The sequence below is a fragment of the Lissotriton helveticus genome, chromosome 1_1 (assembly GCF_964261635.1).
Source record: "Lissotriton helveticus chromosome 1_1, aLisHel1.1, whole genome shotgun sequence".
Classification (NCBI taxonomy): Eukaryota; Metazoa; Chordata; class Amphibia; order Caudata; family Salamandridae; genus Lissotriton; species Lissotriton helveticus.
In genome coordinates this window covers 1,896,624,083-1,896,649,352 of record NC_136057.1, presented here as the reverse complement: position 1 = coordinate 1,896,649,352, position 25,270 = coordinate 1,896,624,083, and the positions used below count along the sequence as shown (strand labels likewise).

General features: G+C 44.8%; 1 protein-coding gene across 1 annotated transcript in view; it reads left to right on the top strand.

The window, feature by feature from the left end:
- The window catches only part of HMCN1 (hemicentin 1), a 1,257,483-nt gene that overhangs the window by 802,396 nt on the left and 429,817 nt on the right, over nt 1-25,270 (top strand). Inside the window, exon 57 of the mRNA XM_078642741.1 lies at nt 5,304-5,400. Coding sequence (XP_078498867.1) covers nt 5,304-5,400 — 97 coding nt within the window. The remainder of the gene's footprint in view (nt 1-5,303; nt 5,401-25,270) is intronic.

Here is a 25,270-nt window from a genome sequence, read left to right as displayed (position 1 = left end):
GAGTAGTGAGTAGAGTAGTGAGTAGAGTAGTGAGTAGAGTAGTGAGTAGTGAGTAGAGTAGTGAGTAGTGAGCAGAGTAGTGAGTAGTGAGTGCAGAGTAGTGAGTAGAGTAGTGAGTAGTGATTAGAGTAGTGAGTAGAGTAGTGAGTAGAGTAGTGAGTAGTGAGTAGAGTAGTGAGTAGAGTAGTGAGTAGAGTAGTGAGTAGTGAGTAGTGAGTAGAGTAGTGAGTAGAGTAGTGAGTAGAGTAGTGAGTAGAGTAGTGAGTAGAGTAGTGAGTAGTGAGTAGAGTAGTGAGTAGAGTAGTGAGTAGTGAGTAGAGTAGTGAGTAGTGAGTGCAGAGTAGTGAGTAGTGAGTAGAGTAGTGAGTAGAGTAGTGAGTAGTGAGTAGAGTAGTGAGTAGAGTAGTGAGTAGTGAGTAGAGTAGTGAGTAGTGAGTGCAGAGTAGTGAGTAGTGAGTAGAGTAGTGAGTATTGAGTGCAGAGTAGTGAGTAGAGTAGTGAGTAGTGAGTAGAGTAGTGAGTAGTGAGTAGAGTAGTGAGTAGAGTAGTGAGTAGAGTAGTGAGTAGAGTAGTGAGTAGTGAGTGCAGAGTAGTGAGTAGTGAGTAGAGTAGAGTAGTGAGGTGAGTAGTGAGTGCAGAGTAGTGAGTAGAGTAGTCAGTAGTGAGTAGAGTAGTGAGTAGAGTAGTGAGGTGAGTATAGTAGAGTAGTGAGTAAAGTAGTGAGTGCAGAGTAGTGAGTAGAGTAGTGAGTAGTGAGTAGAGTAGTGAGTAGAGTAGTGAGTAGAAAGTAGAGTAGTGAGTGGAGAGTAGTGAGTAGAGTAGTGAGTAGTGAGCAGAGTAGTGAGTAGTGAGTGCAGAGTAGTGAGTAGTGAGTAGAGTAGTGAGTAGTGAGTAGAGTAGTGAGTAGAGTTGTGAGTAGAGTAGTGAGTAGAGTAGTGAGTATTGAGTGCAGAGTAGTGAGTAGTGAGTAGAGTAGTGAGTAGAGTAGTGAGTAGAGTAGTGAGTAGTGAGTAGAGTAGTGAGTAGTGAGTAGAGTAGTGAGTAGAAAGTAGAGTAGTGAGTAGTGAGTAGAGTAGTGAGTAGAAAGTAGAGTAGTGAGTAGTGAGTACAGAGTAGTGAGTAGAGTAGTGAGTAGAGTATTAGAGTAGTGAGTAGAGTAGTGAGTAGAGTAGTGAGTAGAGTAGTGAGTAGAGTAGTGAGTAGTGAGCAGAGTAGTGAGTAGTGAGTGCAGAGTAGTGAGTAGTGAGTAGAGTAGTGAGTGGAGTAGTGAGTAGTGAGTAGAGTAGTGAATAGTGAGTAGAGTAGTGAGTAGTGAGTAGAGTAGTGAGTAGTGAGTAGTGAGTAGAGTAGTGAGTAGTGAGTGCAGAGTAGTGAGTAGAGTAGTGAGTATTGAGTGCAGAGTAGTGAGTAGAGTAGTGAGTAGTGAGTAGAGTAGTGAGTAGTGAGTAAAGTGGTGAGTAGTGAGTAGTGAGTAGAGTAGTGAGTAGAGTAGTGAGTAGAGTAGTGAGTAGAGTAGTGAGTAGAGTAGTGAGTGCAGAGTAGTGAGTAGTGAGTAGAGTAGAGTAGAGTAGTGAGGTGAGTAGTGAGTGCAGAGTAGTGAGTAGAGTAGTCAGTAGTGAGTAGAGTAGTGAGTAGAGTAGTGAGGTGAGTAGAGTAGAGTAGTGAGTAAAGTAGTGAGTGCAGAGTAGTGAGTAGAGTAGTGAGTAGTGAGTAGAGTAGTGAGTAGAGTAGTGAGGTGAGTAGTGAGTAGTGAGTAGAGTAGTGAGTAGAGTAGTGAGTAGTGAGTAGAGTAGTGAGTAGTGAGTGCAGAGTAGTGAGTAGTGAGTAGAGTAGTGAGTAGAGTAGTGAGTAGAGTAGTGAGTAGAGTAGTCAGTAGTGAGTAGAGTAGTGAGTAGTGAGTGCAGAGTAGTGAGTAGTGAGTAGAGTACTGAGTATTGAGTGCAGAGTAGTGAGTATAGTAGTGAGTAGTGAGTAGAGTAGTGAGTAGTGAGTAGTGAGTAGAGTAGTGAGTAGAGTAGTGAGTAGAGTAGTGAGTAGTGAGTGCAGAGTAGTGAGTAGTGAGTAGAGTAGAGTACTGAGGTGAGTAGTGAGTGCAGAGTAGTGAGTAGAGTAGTCAGTAGTGAGTAGAGTAGTGAGTAGAGTAGTGAGGTGAGTATAGTAGAGTAGTGAGTAAAGTAGTGAGTTCAGAGTAGTGAGTAGAGTAGTGAGTAGTGAGTAGAGTAGTGAGTAGAGTAGTGAGTAGAAAGTAGAGTAGTGAGTGGAGAGTAGTGAGTAGTGAGTAGAGTAGTGAGTAGTGAGCAAAGTAGTGAGTAGTGAGTGCAGAGTAGTGAGTAGTGAGTAGAGTAGTGAGTAGTGAGTAGAGTAGTGAGTAGAGTAGTGAGTAGTGAGTAGAGTAGTGAGTAGAGTAGTGAGTAGAGTAGTGAGTAGAGTAGTGAGTAGTGAGTAGTGAGTGCAGAGTAGTGAGTAGTGAGTAGAGTAGTGAGTAGAGTAGTGAGTAGAGTAGTGAGTAGTGAGTAGAGTAGTGAGTAGTGAGTAGAGTAGTGAGTAGAAAGTAGAGTAGTGAGTAGTGAGTAGAGTAGTGAGTAGTGAGTAGAGTAGTGAGTAGTGAGTGCAGAGTAGTGAGTAGTGAGTACAGAGTAGTGAGTAGAGTAGTGAGTAGAGTATTAGAGTAGTGAGTAGAGTAGTGAGTAGAGTAGTGAGTAGAGTAGTGAGTAGAGTAGTGAGTAGTGAGTAGAGTAGTGAGTAGTGAGTGCAGAGTAGTGAGTGCAGAGTAGTGAGTAGAGTAGTGAGTAGAGTAGTGAGTAGAGTAGTGAGTAGTGAGTGCAGAGTAGTGAGTAGAGTAGTGAGTAGAGTAGAGTAGTGAGTAGGACATCACAGGCAGCAGCTGTGCAAGCTTCTTACACTCACAAGGAGACCACAGGCAGCTGAGGTGCAATCTTCTTTCACTCACAAGAACGACATCACAGGCAGCAGCAGTGCAAGCTTCTTACACTCACAAGAAGACCACAGGCAGCAGAGGTGCAAGCTTCTCACACTCACAAGAAGGACGTCACAGGCAGTAACGGTGCAATATTCTCACACTCACAAGGAGATCACTGGCAGTACACACCACATGAACACACTCCATAACACATAGCAACAATACATTGGCATTTACAATGCCATTAGCTCAAACTCAAATAAATCCGAGCCCGATTGCATTTCTAATGCTTGTTATTTTGTTCCAATAACTCATTGTGCTGCCAGAACTTTTGATCTCATGAATATTTATGTCGTTATCAGACAGAATTGTGCCTGGATGCCAATACCTGTCTTATGCTTTTCATAGATACCAAAGAGCATGAAGCAGTTGCAGGCTGTGATCCTCTTCTTGTTCTGAGTCCATGTCATAAGTCTTGTATCATTACTTACAAAGCTACAGCATTTTCTCTAGTCTTTACTTGCATGTGAAAGTCAACATCCAAGAGATGTACAGGCTGCTAAATCAACTTCCTCTGAAAGTCTTAATTATGCTAACAATTAGTCCCACCAACCATGCACATGAGTTTACCCTCCCCCATGATAAAAAATATCCCCTTTTAATTAATTTAGTCCACCATAAAGAAACTTGAATGACTGCATGGAACGGTGTGTTTGAACATGCAAAGCTAATCCCAATAAATTTGGACTAACCACTAACCTTGGGTGCCAGGGCAGCATGCTGCCCCGCATAAAGTGCTTCAATGCTTCATCTGGAGTAGTAAGAGCTATATAAATGCAATCACAATTACAATATGAAGTCCTGGAAACCCGTATTACCTTTCAAACTAGAGGAGAGGCGTTTTTAGAAGGATTTATGACATAAACAAGCATGTCTTTTGCTTACATAGAGAATAAATATTTGGTGTCATTGACACAAAGGCCCCTAGTGGCATGGAATTCTCTAACAATGCCCAATAGATGACCATCTAATGCATTGTAATGGTTTTGATAATCACCCAGACCTGTGCACCTGTACGGATTCCATGGATCATTGAAAGATAACCAGATGTAATTGACTACAGCTGTGATGCACCCATGCAACCACAATATTTAAAAGGGTAAAACATTTATTTTCCAGCACTTAGGGCCCGATTATGACTTTGGTGGTTAAGGAAATGCCCTCGCTTTTCGGCGGTACGACTGCTGACTTCCTTGGCAGTCCAACTGCCGGATTGCAAACACAGCGTTAAGATCGCCACAAGGCTGCCACCACTGCCGACATTTACCCTTACTGCGGCGGGAGAGGCAGAGGCAGTGAATGGGGATGGTGCAGGCATGTGAACTGTCATCCAAATTATGACTTTCCTTTCCACCGACCTTCTCCTGGCAGGAACACCGCCATGCGGGAGACAGCAGAAAGACATGTACATTTCTGAAAATATGACCTCAGGGTCATTGGTCAGGGTATGCCGCTGGTACTCATATAAATCTTCTACAATAACTTTGGTTGGGTTAGTGCTATCACAAAATGCATAACATTAATAAAATACGCATACAACCCACTGACTGGGATGACATTCTGGTTGTGTCCAGCAGTCAGCAGTGTAATCCTGCTTGACTCCACTGCCGTGCAACCGCTAGCCCTGCAGGAAACTCCTAATACGGTGGGTGGAGTGCCGCCGGTTCAGCAGCATTTTCAGAAGCGCCGTGGCCTGGAGGTTCAACTGCCGAACTTGCAATCGGACCCTTAGCCTCAGGGTGTGTGGTAAATTTGGCGTTGCGACACAATTGGGCATGCCAGATGTGACAGGTAAGTCATTTTAATGAGAGATAATGCTAAGCATAGTGATTTTTGCTCTCATAAAATGCGAGGATGTCACATTGCAAAGATATAGTAATTTTTGTGGAGTTTGGTAAGAAATCATAAAGGTCATGAGAGGATCATGCTACAGTGAAGGTTGTCTGCCCCAGAATAATAAGATCATTCCCATCCTATCGTTCTTTCCTGTATTGACTGGAAATTTGCAAAATGAACAGACGCAATATACCCACATGTCAACACCTGTTTTTCTTTTTCTGTTTTTGAAATGTGCCATGCTATACTCTAGGTTCCTAATTTAATGTTACAGTAGCTATATTTTAAATATATAATTGCACTTTGCTAGGCACTTCAGTGATTTTCACTGGATCATAATTTTTGATAGTGGTTGCAGCAATAAATATTTAATTAAGGTGCCACAAAAATCAGTAAATGTAATCATGTTTTAAAAATGTATCACTATTTCATATCACCAATTCTTAAGCCATCAGAAAATGTTTAATGGCCTGTTTTTTGTCCTTAGATTCTGAATTCTCAAATAACTGATACAGGCAGATACGTGTGCGTGGCCGAAAATATCGCTGGCAGTTCAAAAAAAAACTTCAACTTTAATGTCAACGGTGAGATTTCTCTGATTTGTTTAAGGTGAAATGCTTTAGTCACATGCAGCTACTGAACTATAGCAAACTATGGGTCTCATTAAGAGGTAAAGGGAAATTGAGCATCTGTTAAAATTGGTGGATGTCCTGTTCAGCCATCTCTTTCTTCCTCTTGTTAAGTTAGAGGTCAGAGATATGGATTTCATAAAGCTCAAAACAACTACCATCAGTAAGAGCGGCAGAGGTTCTCCCTTATTTAGAATAGGCCATATAATGCCATGTCGACCAGAAATGTTCCTGTCCAAGACCGTCAAGTCCACATGTGGTTCAAGAAAATCTAATTGTATGTTGTACATAAGTATTATTTTTACCATGTACAAACCCCTGCTCTAGGGGTTTATCTTTGTAAAAACACACTAAATCACCAACAGGTCAGCTATCCTTCTATGACATAGCAAACCTCCTGCCACAGTTTTTCCCTCTAATGCAGCTTACAGCAAGGAGCATTTTTTATTGAAGCACTATAAAAAAAGACATATGGTGCAAGTATTTTGGTACAGTTTTCAGGAGTCAAAGGAAAATTGCTTTATTGCACTAATATTACATAAATGAATTGAACATGGCTTTGCAAAGGATGAAAGATAAAATTGGTAAGGACTTCTTATGAGTGCCTTGGATGTGGACATGTTAACTCTGCACACTCGGAGGGTGTTTGGACAAAATATCAGGAAAAAAATATTGTGATACAAAAATATGGTGTCAAGAAATATCAGGATGTCAAAAATATTATCAATAGGAATGTTGGGATGTCAAAAATATTGTCACTAGGAGTATCGTTTTAATTGTTTTTAATATTGTAAAACATAATGATTTAGAATATATAGTTGTATGTAATGTATGCAAGTGTTCATTAGTATATAATTTATTGTAGTGTTTGATTCTATATGTTTATTAATTTGTTTCTTTCCGTTTTTTTAATGATAATTTATCAGTTATGGAATTGTTGAAATATTACATTTTTAGTTGCATTAATGCATAAAATTAATGGTTTTCTAATTTGTTTTAGTAGTGAGATATTGGGTTTTTAGGGGATAAAGGTGGGGAGATTTTAAAACCTTGTATTTTTTAAAGTACATTTTATTTTTTAATGATATGCAAATTTATGTCGTATTTTTAAATGTATTTTGTTATATTAAAAATTGTAATAAATTACTATTAAATAAGAAATATATTAATCGTATTAAATTTTAAAATATGTTTTGAATATTGCCCGCTTTGGCCAAAATAGCGGAAAAGCATGTACACACCACCCTAGCCAACTTTCTAGAGGTCAATTCCTTGTTACATCAGTCACAGTCCGGGTTTAGATCTAACCTGGGTACAGAAACCGCTCTACTCGAGGTGACCGAGGCTGTGAAGGAAACTTTGGACAGGGGTGGAAAGGCCTTGCTCATCATGCTTGATCTGTCGGCGGCCTTCGACACTGTTCCCCACGACTTTCTCCTGATAAGACTCTGGGAGATTGGCCTGAGGGGAACGGTGTTCGAATGGTTTCAATCTTTCTTGGCCGACCGCAGACAAACGATCTGGGCTTCCCCCTTCTCCGCCCCTATGCGGCAGCTTGAGGTGGGGGTCCCGCAGGGCTCCATACTCAGCCCATCTCTTTTTAACATCTTTATGACACCTTTAGCGGCGCGAGTAGAGGAGCTAGGGGCTCAGATCGTCTCCTATGCGGATGATACACAGCTCCTGTTCACTTGTGACAGGGGCTGTGACTTCGATGGAGCGGCCATCCGGAAGTGTCTGGAGTTTGTGTTTGATTGGTTCGGGAAAAGCGGCCTCAAATGCAACTGAGACAAATCCGAGATATTGTTTTTGGGTTGTCCTGCCGACCCGAGATGGAAGCACTGATGGCCTTCGGCCATGTTCCCCCCTGCCAGCCATTCTGTTACAGCTAAGAATCTGGGCATGCTGGTTGATAACACCCTCTCCTTCAAGGCCCAGGTAGCTGGCCTGACGGGGAAGTGCTTCGCCATCCTAAGGATGTTGAGAAAGTTTCTGCCGTACCTATCTTTGGAGCACAAGAAGATAACGGTGCAGGCCTTGATAGGCTCACGACTAGACTATGCCAACATCCTTTATTTGGGTCTTCCTGAATATCTGTTGACCCGCCTGCAGGTAGTCCAAAATTCGGCAGCCAGGGCAATCTTTGGTCTTACCAGAAGAGCCAGGGCGAGCAACCTCCTTGCTACTCTGCATTGGCTGCTGATTCGTAAGCGCATTTCCTTTAAGACCTTAACCACAGCTTTTAAGGCGCTACACAATTTCGGCGCTGGCTATCTGCAGCGAAGGGTCAACTTCTATCTTCCATCTAGACCCTTGAGGTCGGCTGCCCAGGCCAATGCAATCGTGCCGGCAGTGAGACGTGTTCGTTGTGGAGGTCGCTCTTTTAGTTACCTGGCCCCCCGTCTTTGGAACACTCTGCCCCTGACGTTGCGAACGTGCTCCAATTTGTCTACCTTTAGAAAGGGACTTAAAACTCATCTTTTTGCCCTGTAAGTTGTTTTTGTGGATTTTTAGTGCCGCTTTGGCTGTCTTGTTAGTTGCTGGTATTTGTGTAATGATCTACAGCGCCGGGACGCTCTTTGGAGCAGCTGAGCGCTTTACAAACCCCCCAGTAACATAACATAACATAACATAACATTAAAAAAAAATTTTTTTTAACCAATTCCTGGAAATAAAAATATTAAAAAATGAATGTAAAATAATTAGAATCTTTATATAAATGTTTTGCATTCTATACTTTTTCTGAAAAATACATTTTCATATACAAATATTTTAATTCTTTTATTTTAAAATTATAATTTTATACTGAAAAGATATTTTATATTTTCAATTTAAAAGTTGGTTTTATATATTTATGATTGTATGATTGTTGATTTTGGATTATGATTTTATTTTTTATTTTATAGTTTAAAGTTTAGGAATGGTAGTAAATATTTGTAATATATTAATTATTATTATCAATAACATATTTTTAAATGTTTTTTATAATACATTTTAGTTTATTTTTATAGATAAAGAAATTGTGTGTAAGTATGGAGTACTGATTGTGTATATAAAATGTTAGTTTGTATTACCTTGCATAAAATGTTTTATATTGCAGTGGAAATAGCAAATTTCACCTCTTTAGTGTCCAACACCTTCTTCAAATAGGCTTAGATTGGAGTGGAAATAGTAAATGTCACTCCTTTAGTGTCCAACACCTTCCACCAATGTGGTTAGATTGGAGTGGGGATAGTAAATGTCACCCCTTTCGTGTGCAACAACGTCCCCCCAATTGGGGTTAGATTGGAGTGGGAATTGTAAATGCCACCCCTTTAGTGTTCAGCACCTTCCCCAAATTGATAAGATTGGAGTGGGACTAGTATATGTCATTACTTTGCTGTTCAGCATCTTCCACAAAGTGTTTTATATTGGAGTAGGGTTCGTAAATGTCAGCCTTTTAGTGTCCAACACCTTCTTTAAATTGATATAGATTTGAGTGGTGAAGGAAGCTGGCTCTATATATACTATATCAAAAAGAGATATTGGGCCTATTACGATGTCAGGCGGACTGCGTCTACCCGACACCATCTCGAAAATGGGACCGACGACCTCTGGTCGGTGGTCTCGAGCTCCTGATTGGGATGTGACAAACACTGTTCGGTCACATTCCCACATTTCCCTATGAAACATGTGTTGTGGCCGCAAACCGGCCGTAGTACATGCTCCCATAGGGAAATGGGAGGTGGTGTTAATCCCTGCACCCTGGCCCTGCTAGGGGCCCCCAAACACTCTCTCCGACACGCTTTCCATGTCAGAAATCCCGACATGGAAAGCCTGCATGAGACCGAGCATCGTAATCCCAAGGGCAGAAATGCCGCCCTTTGGGATTACGGGCCGGCCTCCGACTGGTCAACGGGCTCCTTGAGCTCATTGGAAGGCAGCCGGATTGACCGGCCGGTTTAATTTCCGACCACCAGCACTGTAATGCCCAGAAAATCGCAGACCATCTGACCGATGGTTGGAGCTTTTTAAACCGCATCACAATCAGCCCCTTAGTGAGCACAGAGTCAAGGAAGTCCCTAAGAGTAAATCAGAAGATAAAGTAGATAATACCTTACTCTCAATTTAGTTGTTGCTGGTCTGAGTAGTTAGGCTGGTCAGAGGGTAGTGTGAATACATTTCTTGTACATACTCATACAAGGCAGGAATACACACTCAATGACTAACTCCAGGCCAATGTTTGCAAAAATATTACTTTACTGACTTTTATTTTAGGAACCAAGTGGAACTCAGTTACAGGTAAGTAGACTTTTCAGAATTGTAATACATATAGGGTCCGATTCCGATTTCAGCCAGAAGGGCTCTGAACCATGTTCGGAGCCCTTCCGACCAAATCGGTCAGATCCGGTTGGATTCCTTCCCGACCGAGCCATTCCGATGGGCTCGGTCGGGAAGGAATCCGACTCGGATTTCCGGATTACGGACGGCAGGCTCGGAGAGCCTGTCTGCAGTCCGGAAATCCTCTAGTACACCCCCGGTCGCCTCTGTGCGACCGAGGGAGTACGATGGCAGCTTTTCACTGCCTTTTCGTGCAGGTCTGTCCGGCACGAAAAGGCAGTCGGAAGCTGTCTCTGGGGGCCCCCAGCAGGGCCCCCATGGGTGTGAGGCCGCCGGATGGTGGCCTGAAGGCACCTATGGTGCCCCCCGTTGATCCCTGCACCCGGTGGCAGGCACCTTGGGGTGCCGGCCACAGGGTGCAGGGATGAACTGCACCCCTGCTTTCAGCAATGCAAGCATGCTTTCCGGTCGGACAGCATGCTTGCATTGTAAGGTATACGAATGCGACCGAACTCTGTTCAGTTGCACTGTACTACCAGGGCTGTAACCGACGACAGCAGGTCGGTCGGTTACAGCTCCGGCCCGGAATTGGCCCCATAATGTTGGCAAATGTTTGTATGAGCATTCGGAATACTTTACAGGTGCATGTAATATTTGTCAAAGTCAAAAGAGATACTTTGTATTATTCTCAGAATAGACACTTAGGGGCACATACATCAAGGTAGGCTTTTGCGATTCCTTAATTGTGATTATTAAGGAATTGCAATTAAGGAATCGCAAAAAAGCCTATGCATGTAGAAATCGCTAAAAAAAGAGCGATTCCTAAACATTCCTTAATTGCGACTCGCAAATCGTGAGTCGCAATTAAGGAATGGCTTCCCATTCATTCATATGAGCTTACAGGCCCATATGAATGAATGGGAATTGCATGTGCAATTTGCGAGTACCAAATAGGTAATTGCAAATTCCGCTTGCAATTTCAAGGGTGCACGGGTGCCAAAAGGACACCCTATTGCACCCCTGAAATCGTACAGTGCACCCATGTTGCGCACACACATACCCCAAGTTTAATTTCTCGGTAATTTGCGGCCCCAAATACCGAAATCGCTATTCCAAACTGCTTCTAGCATTGCATTTAAGGAATCGCAAATTGCAATTGCAATTTGGGAAATCGCCAAAAATTGTGATTACCGAAATTGCACATCCGAAAAACTTTTATGCATCGCAAAAGGCCTTTTTGCAATCGCAAACGGACAATTTTTGTGAATCGCACTTTTTGCGATCGCAAAATCCCTTGATGTATGCGCCCCTTAGGGGCCAATTAAAAGTATGACGGTGCAGTGGAGGGACCCCTCAGCCGCTGCACCAACAAACCCACGTGAGAACCACCCGCCTTATAATGACCTTTTCAGTCATTGGCAGGTGATTCTTTTGGCGTTGCCTATAAAATAGGCAACGCAATGAGAACATCAAAAACAGTTCCAGCACGGCATGGACTGAAAAGTCCATACCGTGCTGGAACTTCTGTGCATGTACACAGGGGGGCACAACCTGAGTTCATCCACAGGGCGTGAGGCACAAGGGCTCCGCCAGGGTTTTCATGAAGGAGGAACCACCATGAAAACCCTGGCAGAGAAAACTCCTAATATGCTTGGGGTGACCACAGCGGTCCCGCCAAACATGTAGATGCCTCTGGACTGCCGTGCCACCATCAGGGAATGGTGGTTCCCTGGCCACGTCGACGGTGCCAGGGTAGCACGACCACTAGGGTCGTAATGTGGCGGTCCCAAGGACTGATGACCGCCAGACTCGTATTCGGCCCCTTACAATACAGAGAGAACCAATGTAATCCTATGGGAGGAAAGTCAGGTAGGTAATTTCAAGTACTCAAATTACAAGTTCAGTCTTCGGAGGGTTTGACCAACATTGGGCAAGAGTTGGGCCAAGGTAGGTACTGCACCACCAGCGGCACTGGGGCAGCCGGATATATTTTGATGTGACATTTTTAAAGCATGTTAAATAAAATGAAATACAGTAATTCGATTTATAAAGTCAATAACCAAATCAGTAATTAATTTAAATTGAATAAATGACAAAACTGAGGTTAAGGGCTTGATTATGACTTTTGTGGTCGTCCAGCGGTGCCACGACCGTGCCGTTTGCTGGAGGACCACCAAAGCTGTGGTGAGCCCACCCAATTGTAATCCAGGTTGGTGGTGTCACGGCAGTGGGCTGTTAGGCTCATAGGAGAGCCTAATATGCAGCTCGCCACCATGACAGCGCCTGCAGCATATTCCTGCATGGTGTGGCCCCAATTAAATGGGAGCACAACATGTGCCTCCCCTGCATGAACCCCCAGGCCCAGATCTGGCAGTTGCCTCTCCACCACCCTTTTCTTGGAAGGCTCATTGCCATGAAAAGGGAGGTGAAGAGGCAACTCAGAATATGCTTGGTGGTACCAGTAGCGGCACCGCCAGCAGATATTTATGCTAGCAGCAGACCGCTGGCCAAGTGGGATCCTTGATTCCAGGAAAGCCTGTGGTCTTGTGGCAGTCTGACCACCACACTCTGAATACTGTGGGTGGGCCCACAGTGTAGAGGTGTTCAGACCGCCACCACGAGTACGGTCCCTAAATATTTTAAAAGTTTCATTAAACTGAAATATTATGAACTTGTGCTGTAAGTCATTACAAGACTTAGAAAAAATTGAAAAACATCTGGCACTCTGTGTAAGAAACCTACATTTTGTAACAACTAGCAAAGCAGCAGCGACTGAAGAAAATGTCATCATTATTTGAAAACATCACTTGGGAATGTTGAAGTTAAGGTGACTGTAAAGGTGTCAAACACTCAGGAGAAATCTGGGATTTATTTCACACATGACTCACTAGTGCCCATTTCCTTCATCTGATTAAAGATTCAGGCTCTTATGTAGCTTGATAATATGTGACATGTGAAAAGGGATCCCAATGCTATAAAAACAATCATTGGCAATGCCAAAAGTCCTGTACTTTTCTAAGAATGTTACATGGTAATGTGAAGCATTACCTGTAAACAGCATGGGAATGTATATGTATTTGTGTAGAAGCAAAGAACTGTAGAATAACACTGGTATAGGTTAAGAGGCCTGGTGACAGTAGGACTGTCAAGCCAGACCTAAACATCCATGTAAGTTTGTAACTGCACTCCTCCCATCTGCGCTGCTGCCAGAGTTAAATACCATAGAGTATCTATTTATCTAAGAATTTTTAATAGCATTACAACGTCATGTTTGTGCCCCTGAAAGTTCAACCTCAGGCACCCAGATAAATAAATAAAATTATCATAGTTGAGTGGACGGCGAGCACTTTATTTTGGAAGCTTATCATTTCTTGCCAATCAAAACATGTACTCCTGGCTTCCAACATGTGGGCAGAGCCAAAGCCTTTTACTAGTAATGCTTACATAATTGTCTGCCAACTATTACACTGTAATACAGACCATAAATACGAAAGTTTTAAAATAAAAAATTAATGTTCCCAGGCAACGTAAGAAACTGAGCTCGCAGTCCTGGTAGTCATATATGATTTAACACCACATTCTAATTGGAATAGTGGGACAAAACGCATAACAGGGATCGGGTGCCTCAATCCTGGCAGCTAAGCTTCTGCTGCTTCAGAACAATTACCAATCAATCAAAAGTCTACATATTTAAACTCAAAGCCTACAACTAACTTTAATTTACTGTAGGCCTTATGATGATGCAGTGGCAGTCCCACTACCTCAACACTGTGCGATGGCCCGCAGTATTATAAGTGTGATGGTCAGACCGACACTAAACCGCCACTAGGCCATGGATCAAGGACCCCACGGCGGTCTGGAAGAGGTTGGAGGCCAAAATATGCTGGCGGTGTGGCAGCTGCACTGCCAAGCATATTTTAGAGTTGCCTCACCACCATGGCGGTCGCACTGCTATGAAAAGTGTGACAGTGAGGCAAAAAAAGGGGGCCCTAAAGGACCCCCTTGTGTCTCTGTGTCTTGAGGTGCATGCAGGGGTCACATGTAGTGCCCCGCTGTAAATCTGCACCCGCCTTTACTGCATGATGTGGCATGTATGACACACAGTGCAGGAAGGTGAAGGCGATGATGGTCTGCCTGTTACGTTCTTTAATGAGCCTGACAGACCGCCAATCTCATACCACCGCTGGACTGCTCTCCAGACGAGAAGAAAACTCTGATCTGGCGGGCAGTCCAACCATGGGTTTGACGGTCCCACAGCGGGCAGTGCGTTGTACCGTCTGCTGTGAGACTGCCAAACTCGTATTAAGGCCGTAAGTATCGAGTTGCACCTAATAGCTGGGTCTCGACAACAATGGAACAAAAGCACAGGATAAACTAGAATCAGTCAGAAACAAACCAGTTTGGTGTTCAAAAATAGAATTCATCTCTTAAGTTAAATAAAGGAAGAGACAATAGCTATGAGCATATGATAACCATAGCTGGCACATAGTACATGAAGATCAAATATCATTTAAAATAGCATTAAAATGGTGGTTCTCCCTGCTGTACAAAGACTCAGAAAGCTTTCCCTTTCTAATTTTCAATGTTTTGGCATGAAGTAAGAATAATGTTTTCACGTTGTATTGTCATTGACCCTGGGGATCATCAACACACTCGGAGCTATAGGGGGATAGAAAGGACAGGCCGCCCTCCACTCAACGTACTACAAATCAACACAAGGCCTGTCCCACCAGGATTACACCCAAATCTACAATTCCAACACTGGAGGGGTCTCGTAAATTTTTATAACTGCCTCACAGACTTTTTTAGTCAAGGTGTTGTGGTGTATCTTAGTTAAAATAACCTACCATCATAGACCCACCATTGCACAGGCAAAAAAGTGTGGAGCAGAGAGAAAGCACCTCACGGTAGCAACACCAAGGGGGCCGCTGGCTGGTACTCGCCAGCAGGTCCACTTATCATAATTGGTTACTTTCTCTATGAAGAAAAGAAATGTGTGTGTTATTGTAAAAAAACTCAACCCAATGAAATCAATATAAGATAGAAAATCCTAAATGTGAGAGTACTATCTATGCATGCTATTAAAGTGCATGCCCCTTGGACCCTGTGAGAATATAAACAAATATTCCTCACCGTTAAAAATTGGCAGAGCTTACTGGCTCAAAGTAACTTTATTCAGTGCTGTAAGCTCTCCAAATTATAAATGGTTCCCATAAAACCATGATCATCATTATGACCCTAGTAAGACAAGGTATACCGTTTGGGGCCTATTATGATGTCATAGGAAATGGCTCCGACCATCGGTCGGAGCCGTTCCCACTGGCATCGTAATCGGCTGTTTGGATGTCTTTCTGACCAACCCATTTTGATGGGGTCGGTCGGAAAGAAATCCAAACCGGATTTCCGAATGGCCTCCGGTGGGCTCGGAGAGCCTGGCTGCCAATTGGAAATCCTCCATCAATCCCTCGGGTGGCTCTTTCTGCCCAAGGGATTCCGATGGCAGATTACCATATCCTTTCTGTGCCAGCCTTTCCGACACAATCAGAAGGTAAAGTAGATAATACCTTACTCTCAATTTAGTTGTTGCTGGTCTGAGTAGTTAGGCTGGTCAGAGGGTAGTGTGAATACATTTCTTGTACATACTCATACAAGGCAGGAATACACACTCAATGACTAACTCCAGGCCAATGTTTGCAAAAATATTACTTTACTGACTTTTATTTTAGGAACCAAGTGGAACTCAGTTACAGGTAAGTAGACTTTTCAGAATTGTAATACATATAGGGGCCGATTCCGATTTCAGCCAGAAGGGCTCTGAACCATGTTCGGAGCCCTTCCGACCAAATCGGTCAGATCCGGTTATATTCCTTCCCGACCGAGCCATTCCGATGGGCTCGGTCGGGAAGGAATCCGACTCGGATTTCCGGATTACGGACGGCAGGCTCGGAGAGCCTGTCTGCAGTCCAGAAATCCTCTAGTACACCCCCGGTCGCCTCTGTGCGACCGAGGGAGTACGATGGCAGCTTTTCACTGCCTTTTCGTGCAGGTCTGTCCGGCCCGAAAAGGCAGTCGGAAGCTGTCTCTGGGGGCCCCCAGCAGGGCCCCCATGGGTGTGAGGCCTCCGGATGGTGGCCTGGGGGCACCTATGGTGCCCCTCCGTTGATCCCTGCACCCGGTGGCAGGCACCTTGGGGTGCCGGCCACAGGGTGCAGGGATGAACTGCACCCCTGCTTTCAGCAATGCAAGCATGCTTTCCGGTCGGACAGCATGCTTGCATTGTAAGGTATACGAATGCGACCGAACCCTGTTCAGTTGCACTGTACTACCAGGGCTGTAACCGACGACAGCAGGTCGGTCGGTTACAGCTCCGTCCCGGAATTGGCCCCATAATGTTGGCAAATGTTTGTATGAGCATTCGGAATACTTTACAGGTGCATGTAATATTTGTCAAAGTCAAAAGAGATACTTTGTATTATTCTCAGAATAGACACTTAGGGGCACATACATCAAGGTAGGCTTTTGCGATTCCTTAATTGTGATTATTAAGGAATTGCAATTAAGGAATCGCAAAAAAGCCTATGCATGTAGAAATCGCTAAAAAAAGAGCGATTCCTAAACATTCCTTAATTGCGACTCGCAAATCGTGAGTCGCAATTAAGGAATGGCTGCCCATTCATTCATATGGGCTTACAGGCCCATATGAATGAATGGGAATTGCATGTGCAATTTGCGAGTACCAAATAGGTAATTGCAAATTGCGCTTGCAATTTCAAGGGTGTACGGGTGCCAAAAGGACACCCTATTGCACCCCTGAAATCGTACAGTGCACCCATGTTGCGCACACACATACCCCAAGTTTAATTTCTCGGTAATTTGCGGCCCCAAATAGCGAAATCGCTATTCCAAAGTGCTTCTAGCATTGCATTTAAGGAATCGCAAATTACAATTGCAATTTGGGAAATCGCCAAAAATTGTGATTACCGAAATTGCACATCCGAAAAACTTTCATGCATCGCAAAAGGCCTTTTTGCAATCGCAAACGGACGATTTTTGTGAATCGCACTTTTTGCGATCGCAAAATCCCTTGATGTATGCGCCCCTTAGGGGCCAATTACGAGTATGACTGTGCAGTGGAGGGACCCCTCAGCCGCTGCACCAACAAACCCACGTGAGAACCACCCGCCTTATAATGACCTTTTCAGTCATTGGCAGGTGATTCTTTTGGCGTTCCCACGGCGTTGCCTATAAAATAGGCAACGCAATGAGAACATCAAAAACAGTTCCAGCACGGCATGGACTGAAAAGTCCATACCGTGCTGGAACTTCTGTGCATGTACACAGGGGGGCACAACCTGAGTTCATCCACAGGGCGTGAGGCACAAGGGCTCCGCCAGGGTTTTCATGAAGGAGGAACCACCATGAAAACCCTGGCAGAGAAAACTCCTAATATGCTTGGGGTGACCACAGCGGTCCCGCCAAACATGTAGATGCCTCTGGACTGCCGTGCCACCATCAGGGAATGGTGGTTCCCTGGCCACGTCGACGGTGCCAGGGTAGCACGACCATTAGGGTCGTAATGTGGCGGTCGCAAGGACTGATGACCGCCAGACTCGTATTCGGCCCCTTACAATACAGAGAGAACCAATGTAATCCTATGGGAGGAAAGTCAGGTAGGTAATTTCAAGTACTCAACTTACAAGTTCAGTCTTCGGAGGGTTTGACCAACATTGGGCAAGAGTTGGGCCAAGGTAGGTACTGCACCACCAGCGGCACTGGGGCAGCCGGATATATTTTGATGTGACATTTTTAAAGCATGTTAAATAAAATGAAATACAGTAATTCGATTTATAAAGTCAATAACCAAATCAGTAATTAATTTAAATTGAATAAATGACAAAACTGAGGTTAAGGGCTTGATTATGACTTTTGTGGTCGTCCAGCGGTGCCACGACCGTGCCGTTTGCTGGAGGACCACCAAAGCTGTGGTGAGCCCACCCAATTGTAATCCAGGTTGGTGGTGTCACGGCAGTGGGCTGTTAGGCTCATAGGAGAGCCTAATATGCAGCTCGCCACCATGACAGCGCCTGCAGCATATTCCTGCATGGTGTGGCCCCAATTAAATGGGAGCACAACATGTGCCTCCCCTGCATGAACCCCCAGGCCCAGATCTGGCAGTTGCCTCTCCACCACCCTTTTCTTGGAAGGCTCATTGCCATGAAAAGGGAGGTGAAGAGGCAACTCAGAATATGCTTGGTGGTACCAGTAGCGGCACCGCCAGCAGATATTTATGCTAGCAGCAGACCGCTGGCCAAGTGGGATCCTTGATTCCAGGAAAGCCTGTGGTCTTGTGGCAGTCTGACCACCACACTCTGAATACTGTGGGTGGGCCCACAGTGTAGAGGTGTTCAGACCGCCACCACGAGTACGGTCCCTAAATATTTTAAAAGTTTCATTAAACTGAAATATTATGAACTTGTGCTGTAAGTAATTACAAGACTTAGAAAAAATTGAAAAACATCTGGCACTCTGTGTAAGAAACCTACATTTTGTAACAACTAGCAAAGCAGCAGCGACTGAAGAAAATGTCATCATTATTTGAAAACATCACTTGGGAATGTTGAAGTTAAGGTGACTGTAAAGGTGTCAAACACTCAGGAGAAATCTGGGATTTATTTCACACATGACTCACTAGTGCCCATTTCCTTCATCTGATTAAAGATTCAGGCTCTTATGTAGCTTGATAATATGTGACATGTGAAAAGGGATCCCAATGCTATAAAAACAATCATTGGCAATGCCAAAAGTCCTGTACTTTTCTAAGAATGTTACATGGTAATGTGAAGCATTACCTGTAAACAGCATTGGAATGTATATGTATTTGTGTAGAAGCAAAGAACTGTAGAATAACACTGGTATAGGTTAAGAGGCCTGGTGACAGTAGTACTGTCAAGCCAGACCTAAACATCCATGTAAGTTTGTAACTGCACTCCTCCCATCTGCGCTGCTGCCAGAGTTAAATACCATAGAGTATCTATTTATCTAAGAATTTTTAATAGCATTACAACGTCATGTTTGTGCCCCTGAAAGTTCAACCTCAGGCACCCAGATAAATAAATAAAATTATCACAGTTGAGTGGACGGCGAGCACTTTATTTTGGAAGCTTATCATTTCTTGCCAATCAAAACATGTACTCCTAGCTTCCAACATGTGGGCAGAGCCAAAGCCTTTTACTAGTAATGCTTACATAATTGTCTGCCAACTATTACACTGTAATACAGACCATAAATACGAAAGTTTTAAAATAAAAAATTAATGTTCCCAGGCAACGTAAGAAACTGAGCTCGCAGTCCTGGTAGTCATATATGATTTAACACCACATTCTAATTGGAATAGTGGGACAAAACACATAACAGGGATCGGGTGCCTCAATCCTGGCAGCTAAGCTTCTGCTGCTTCAGAACAATTACCAATCAATCAAAAGTCTACATATTTAAACTCAAAGCCTACAACTAACTTTAATTTACTCTAGGCCTTATGATGATGCAGTGGCAGTCCCACTACCTCAACACTGTGCGATGGCCCGCAGTATTATAAGTGTGATGGTCAGACCGACACTAAACCGCCACTAGGCCGTGGATCAAGGACCCCACGGCGGTCTGTAAGGGGTTGGAGGCCAAAATATGCTGGCGGTGTGGCAGCGGCACTGCCAAGCATATTTTAGAGTTGCCTCACCACCATGGCAGTCGCACTGCTATGAAAAGTGTGACAGTGAGGCAAAAAAAGGGGGCCCTAAAGGACCCCCTTGTGTCTCTGTGTCTTGAGGTGCATGCAGGGGTCACATGTAGTGCCCCGCTGTAAATCTGCACCCGCCTTTACTGCATGATGTGGCATGTATGACACACAGTGCAGGAAGGTGAAGGCGATGATGGTCTGCCTGTTACGTTCTTTAATGAGCCTGACAGACCGCCAATCTCATACCACCGCTGGACTGCTCTCCAGACGAGAAGAAAACTCTGATCTGGCGGGCAGTCCAACCATGGGTTTGACGGTCCCACAGCGGGCAGTGCGTTGTACCGTCTGCTGTGAGACTGCCAAACTCGTATTAAGGCCGTAAGTATCGAGTTGCACCTAATAGCTGGGTCTCGACAACAATGGAACAAAAGCACAGGATAAACTAGAATCAGTCAGAAACAAACCAGTTTGGTGTTCAAAAATAGAATTCATCTCTTAAGTTAAATAAAGGAAGAGACAATAGCTATGAGCATATGATAACCATAGCTGGCACATAGTACATGAAGATCAAATATCATTTAAAAGAGCATTAAAATGGTGGTTCTCCCTGCTGTACAAAGACTCAGAAAGCTTTCCCTTTCTAATTTTCAATGTTTTGGCATGAAGTAAGAATAATGTTTTCACGTTGTATTGTCATTGACCCTGGGGATCATCAACACACTCGGAGCTATAGGGGGATAGAAAGGACAGGCCGCCCTCCACTCAACGTACTACAAATCAACACAAGGCCTGTCCCACCAGGATTACACCCAAATCTACAATTCCAACACTGGAGGGGTCTCGTAAATTTTTATAACTGCCTCACAGACTTTTTTAGTCAAGGTGTTGTGGTGTATCTTAGTTAAAATAACCTACCATCATAGACCCACCATTGCACAGGCAAAAAAGTGTGGAGCAGAGAGAAAGCACCTCACGGTAGCAACACCAAGGGGGCCGCTGGCTGGTACTCGCCAGCAGGTCCACTTATCATAATTGGTTACTTTCTCTATGAAGAAAAGAAATGTGTGTGTTATTGTAAAAAAACTCAACCCAATGAAATCAATATAAGATAGAAAATCCTAAATGTGAGAGTACTATCTATGCATGCTATTAAAGTGCATGCCCCTTGGACCCTGTGAGAATATAAACAAATATTCCTCACCGTTAAAAATTGGTAGAGCTTACTGGCTCAAAGTAACTTTATTCAGTGCTGTAAGCTCTCCAAATTATAAATGGTTCCCATAAAACCATGATCATCATTATGACCCTAGTAAGACAAGGTATACCGTTTGGGGCCTATTATGATGTCATAGGAAATGGCTCCGACCATCGGTCGGAGCCGTTCCCACTGGCATCGTAATCGGCTGTTTGGATGTCTTTCTGACCAACCCATTTTGATGGGGTCGGTCGGAAAGAAATCCAAACCGGATTTCCGAATGGCCTCCGGTGGGCTCGGAGAGCCTGGCTGGCAATTGGAAATCCTCCATCAATCCCTCGGGTGGCTCTTTCTGCCCAAGGGATTCCGATGGCAGATTACCATATCCTTTCTGTGCCAGCCCTTCCGACACAGAAGGGCTGTGAGAATCTGACTTTGGGGGCCTCCAGCAGGGCTCGCATGGGTGCAAGGCCTCCAGATGGTGGCGTAGGGGTCACCTCTAGTGTCCACCTGTTGATCTGTGCACCCAGTGGCTGGCACCTTGAGGTGCCTACCAGTGTTCGGTCGTATCCTACTTGCTGGGCTGGAACTGACGACAGGAGGTCTTTCGGTCCTAATTCCCGAATGATGTCGGATGGACTCCGGTCCACCGACATCGTAATCGGTCCCTGTGTGTCCATCCACCCATGGATCACCCAGAAACATAACCCAAGAAAAACAGCCAAGTCCATTGTCAAAATCCTCAAAAACCTTTGAATGTGTCACCAAATTTTTTACTGCTATTGAAAGATGTTTAGCATCTTATTTTTTCCATTGTTAAAGCTCTCTCCACCTCGGGTACTGGAAATTTGTTCAGTTTGAAAAAAATCCCCATTATAATGTTGATTTTGAGGGAAACTACATCTTTCACATATTGATTACATACTGCAGCTCCCCAGGTGCCGGAATGGACTCTTACATTATTCTAGCAGTGTTTTGTAGGTGTGTATCTCCACATATGTATGGGAATCTTCACCATCCTTTATTTGTTGTTAGTAATGTGCTCGCACCAAGCTGGCACATATGCACATGCTTGTTTTTTGTATTTGGCAAGCTTTCATCATTTGTTTTATTTATATAGTTTTTTGATGGACAATAAAACCATTCAATATAGAGTTATAATAAAAATAGAGCAGTCTTTTGTTTGAACGCCTGGACGCTTCTGACGAAGCAACTGTGCGCTGTATAAATTGTTTTTTAATTGAAAGGGAAAAATAGAGATGCCAATTGCATATCTATAAGCTGTAAGCTACAATATGATTATAATAGTAACAAAATTACTAATACCTAAAACCATTTAAAATGATTAAGTGTCATCAATCTTTCAAACCCTCCATCAATCGGCCTATGTTGCTGTTGAAGAACGAGAATACTGCTTCTTGACAGGTGCAGGTAGCACGTCTTCTCCATGCTTTTTTACTCATTATAAAAGTATGGCAGCAGTATAGGACATGTGCCAATGATTCAAGTTTTTAGAACTTCCCTTTTATGATTCCATATTTTGTAGATCTTACTTACATCAAAGAAGCAAAATCGTATTCTTTCATGTTTCGGGGCCTGAGTCACAAGTGTAATTTACATATGTACTATTTATTTATGAAATATTCTAATATCCTATTTTGAATTTAAAAATGAATGTAACAATTTGTATTAAAATATGACTAAATTAAGATGAATTCGTTCTATACATCCCTTTAAATATTTGTATACGCAAAATAAATCATATTTTTTAAATTAGGTTGGAATTTATATTTAATATGATCTTTGGAAAAATAATTTTAATTTAATATATTTTAATGAATTATGGATTTATTTAAAAATTAAGTTTATAGTGTAGTAATATTATTAATAATTATTTTTGAGTTAAATAAACTTGTTTACTTTTCTCTATACTTTATCATAGGGAGATTCAATAGTCGGCGCGCTGACGTAGGTTTCCTTCTTTTCCGCGTGCAACGCGGATCCAGAGTAATCGGTTCCTCTGGCCTGTTTTAAGGCCTCTTTCACGCTTCGCATCTGGAACAGTGTGCAATGCCTTCGGGCTTTAAAACGTGTGCCTTCTGTTCGCGGCAAATGTCCGCGACAGACCCACGCCTTATCTGCATGTGGTGTCTGGGCAAACGCCATGACTCGTCGGATTTCGACGCCTGGCAACAACTCAAGCCGAATTCCCGAGCGCCGGATGAAGCTACTTTCGACTCGCCAGTCCCGGTCGGAGTCGTCACGGCTCCCGGCCTCCTCTTTGGCAGCAGGTCCCGGTGGCAGTGGGTTCCGTTTGCGGCGTTGGTCCCCGTCTGGTTCCCGTGTGCATCGCTCGGCCCTTCCTGGTAAATCCGGGTGCATGTCGCTGAGGTCCTCACCCTCCCTTCCTTCTGTTGTCGGGGGCACTAGTTCCCGGATTTCTCTGGACGTGTGCTTCTGGGAGTCGTCCTTCCCCTAGCCACCTTTTCCTGGCCCGGGGGCGACTCCGACCCAGATGGCAGCCTATGCAGCGGCCCTGCAGGCCTCCCTTGTGTCCCCTCCTCTCCCTGGGACGTCCTTGGACCCTCCGCTATGTGCAGGGTCTCCGGTGGACTCGCCGGTGGGTTCACCCCCGGCACCGACTGAGCCCCTTGCCTATGGGGATGATGGAGATATGGCGTCATCAGGGTGCGGCCCGGTTGGGTCCCCCTGTTCAATCCATAGCGCCCCTACCATGCCTCATAGTCCTGTGGGGCTCCCTGTGGCAGACCGCCTCGGCCTTCCGGAAAGGCAGCTATTTTTTCAGAGGACGAGCCGGTCCTGGTTCAGCGCCATAGGCTTGCCTTCTCTGCTCCGCCGCCGTTCCTTTCTTCGGAACCAGAGCCTGTCGTGGTTGAGGTCGAGTCGGCACTGGACGAGGCAGAGTCGGCGCCAGCCAGGGACGCCCATGTGCCGCCGGATCCTTGACTCCTCTCCAGAGGCTTCCGGGGGGAGTTCAGTGTCACCCCGACGACAGGCGACGCCGGATCCATACTTGTCTCTTCCCCCTTGGAATTTGTGGCTCCAGCGGACTCTCCACAGGAGCCCCATCATGACCCTGATTCGTCATTGGGGCTTCCTTCATCTGGACATTGGGCTCATCCTCCGTTCATCGGACAACCCCCTTGGGGTGGGAGGCTTAGTTTACAGCCCTCACCCATGGATGAGTTACTGTCCCCTCCTCGGAATGCTAACGAGGCTGGTGCAGCATTTAGAAGAGTTGTTTTCTTGGCCACCCGCATTCTGAGTATGCAGCCCCTGCCTGTTGACCCGCTGTTGGATGTCCTCCACCACGATTCAGTGAATGTTGAGCCGCTTCTGCCTTTTGAAGTCTCTCTTTATGACACCCTTTTGGGCACCTGTGCTCGGGCGGCGTCGGGTGATCCGATGACTCGTTTTATCCTGCACCGCCACCTCCCTGCTCCAAATGATCCAGTTTGCTTATTTGTTCATCCAGACGTTCAGGGGCTTGTTCTACAAACTGCTTTTCCTTCCTTGCCTCCGCTGCTGCTTCCTCCCACCCGGGAGTCCAGATGGCTGGAGTCGTAATATTTTGGCCTCCACTAGGGCAATATTTTTGCCTCCACTAGCGCATTACAGTGTGTGTCTAGGCTCGGGTTATTTCTGCCCTTTGGGACTCTGCCGAGTGCCTTCTATCTTCCACCTCTGAGGGCTCCTCCATCTTATCCGTGATGCCCGTGAACTGGCAGAATTTACTATACGCTCTGCCCTGGATACCTCGGATTCCTTAGGCCGAGCTATGGCTGGTTCAGTTGCACTATGACGCCATGCTTGGTTGCGGGATGGCGTCTTCCCAGAGAATATCCGGGAACGCCTTGTTGACCTGCCCTTTGATGGGGTCCTTTTGTTTGATACCCATGCCGATTCGGCGGTTCAGCACCTCCTTGCGAGCTTTCGCCCTCCCCCATTGGTCTGTACTTAGCAGGTCTCAGGTTGTTATATCCTGGGGTAGTTACCCTTTCATTTAGCGTCCACCAGTTGGACCATGCGCTTTTGGGCTGGCAGTAAGCCTACTGTGGCGGTGTTCCACAGGTTGTTGTGTCTGTCCTCTGACTGTGATTTACCCTAAGAGGTGTTCCCCTGTTTTTTGGGGGCGTGATATACTCCAGGTGGGGTTCCTGTATCCTATTGTGTAGCTCCGCTCTGCGCCAGGCAGGCATGGAGGTCCCTTTGGGCTCTTTACGTCTACTGATGCTATTATTTTACCGTTGGGCGGTTTTCAGTGTTGTGCCTTCTGGCGCAGCCTCCTACATGCCATGGGTCTCGCCTTACTTGGACATGAGGTCAGCCGAGAACCCGACCACGTGACCACAGAGGGACACTCCCGGCGGCAGCTGGCGACCCTGGCGCTACACACTTCCTGCGGAGTGGGTACACACCTGAGGCCTCCCCAATGGGCACGAGCCTCGGACGCGTCCCAGTTGCACACAGTTGGCCGACACACATTCCCGGAGAAGACACCCCTGGCAGCCGCCTCGTTGGAACACGTAAAGTACATTAACTTGATGCATGTGTGT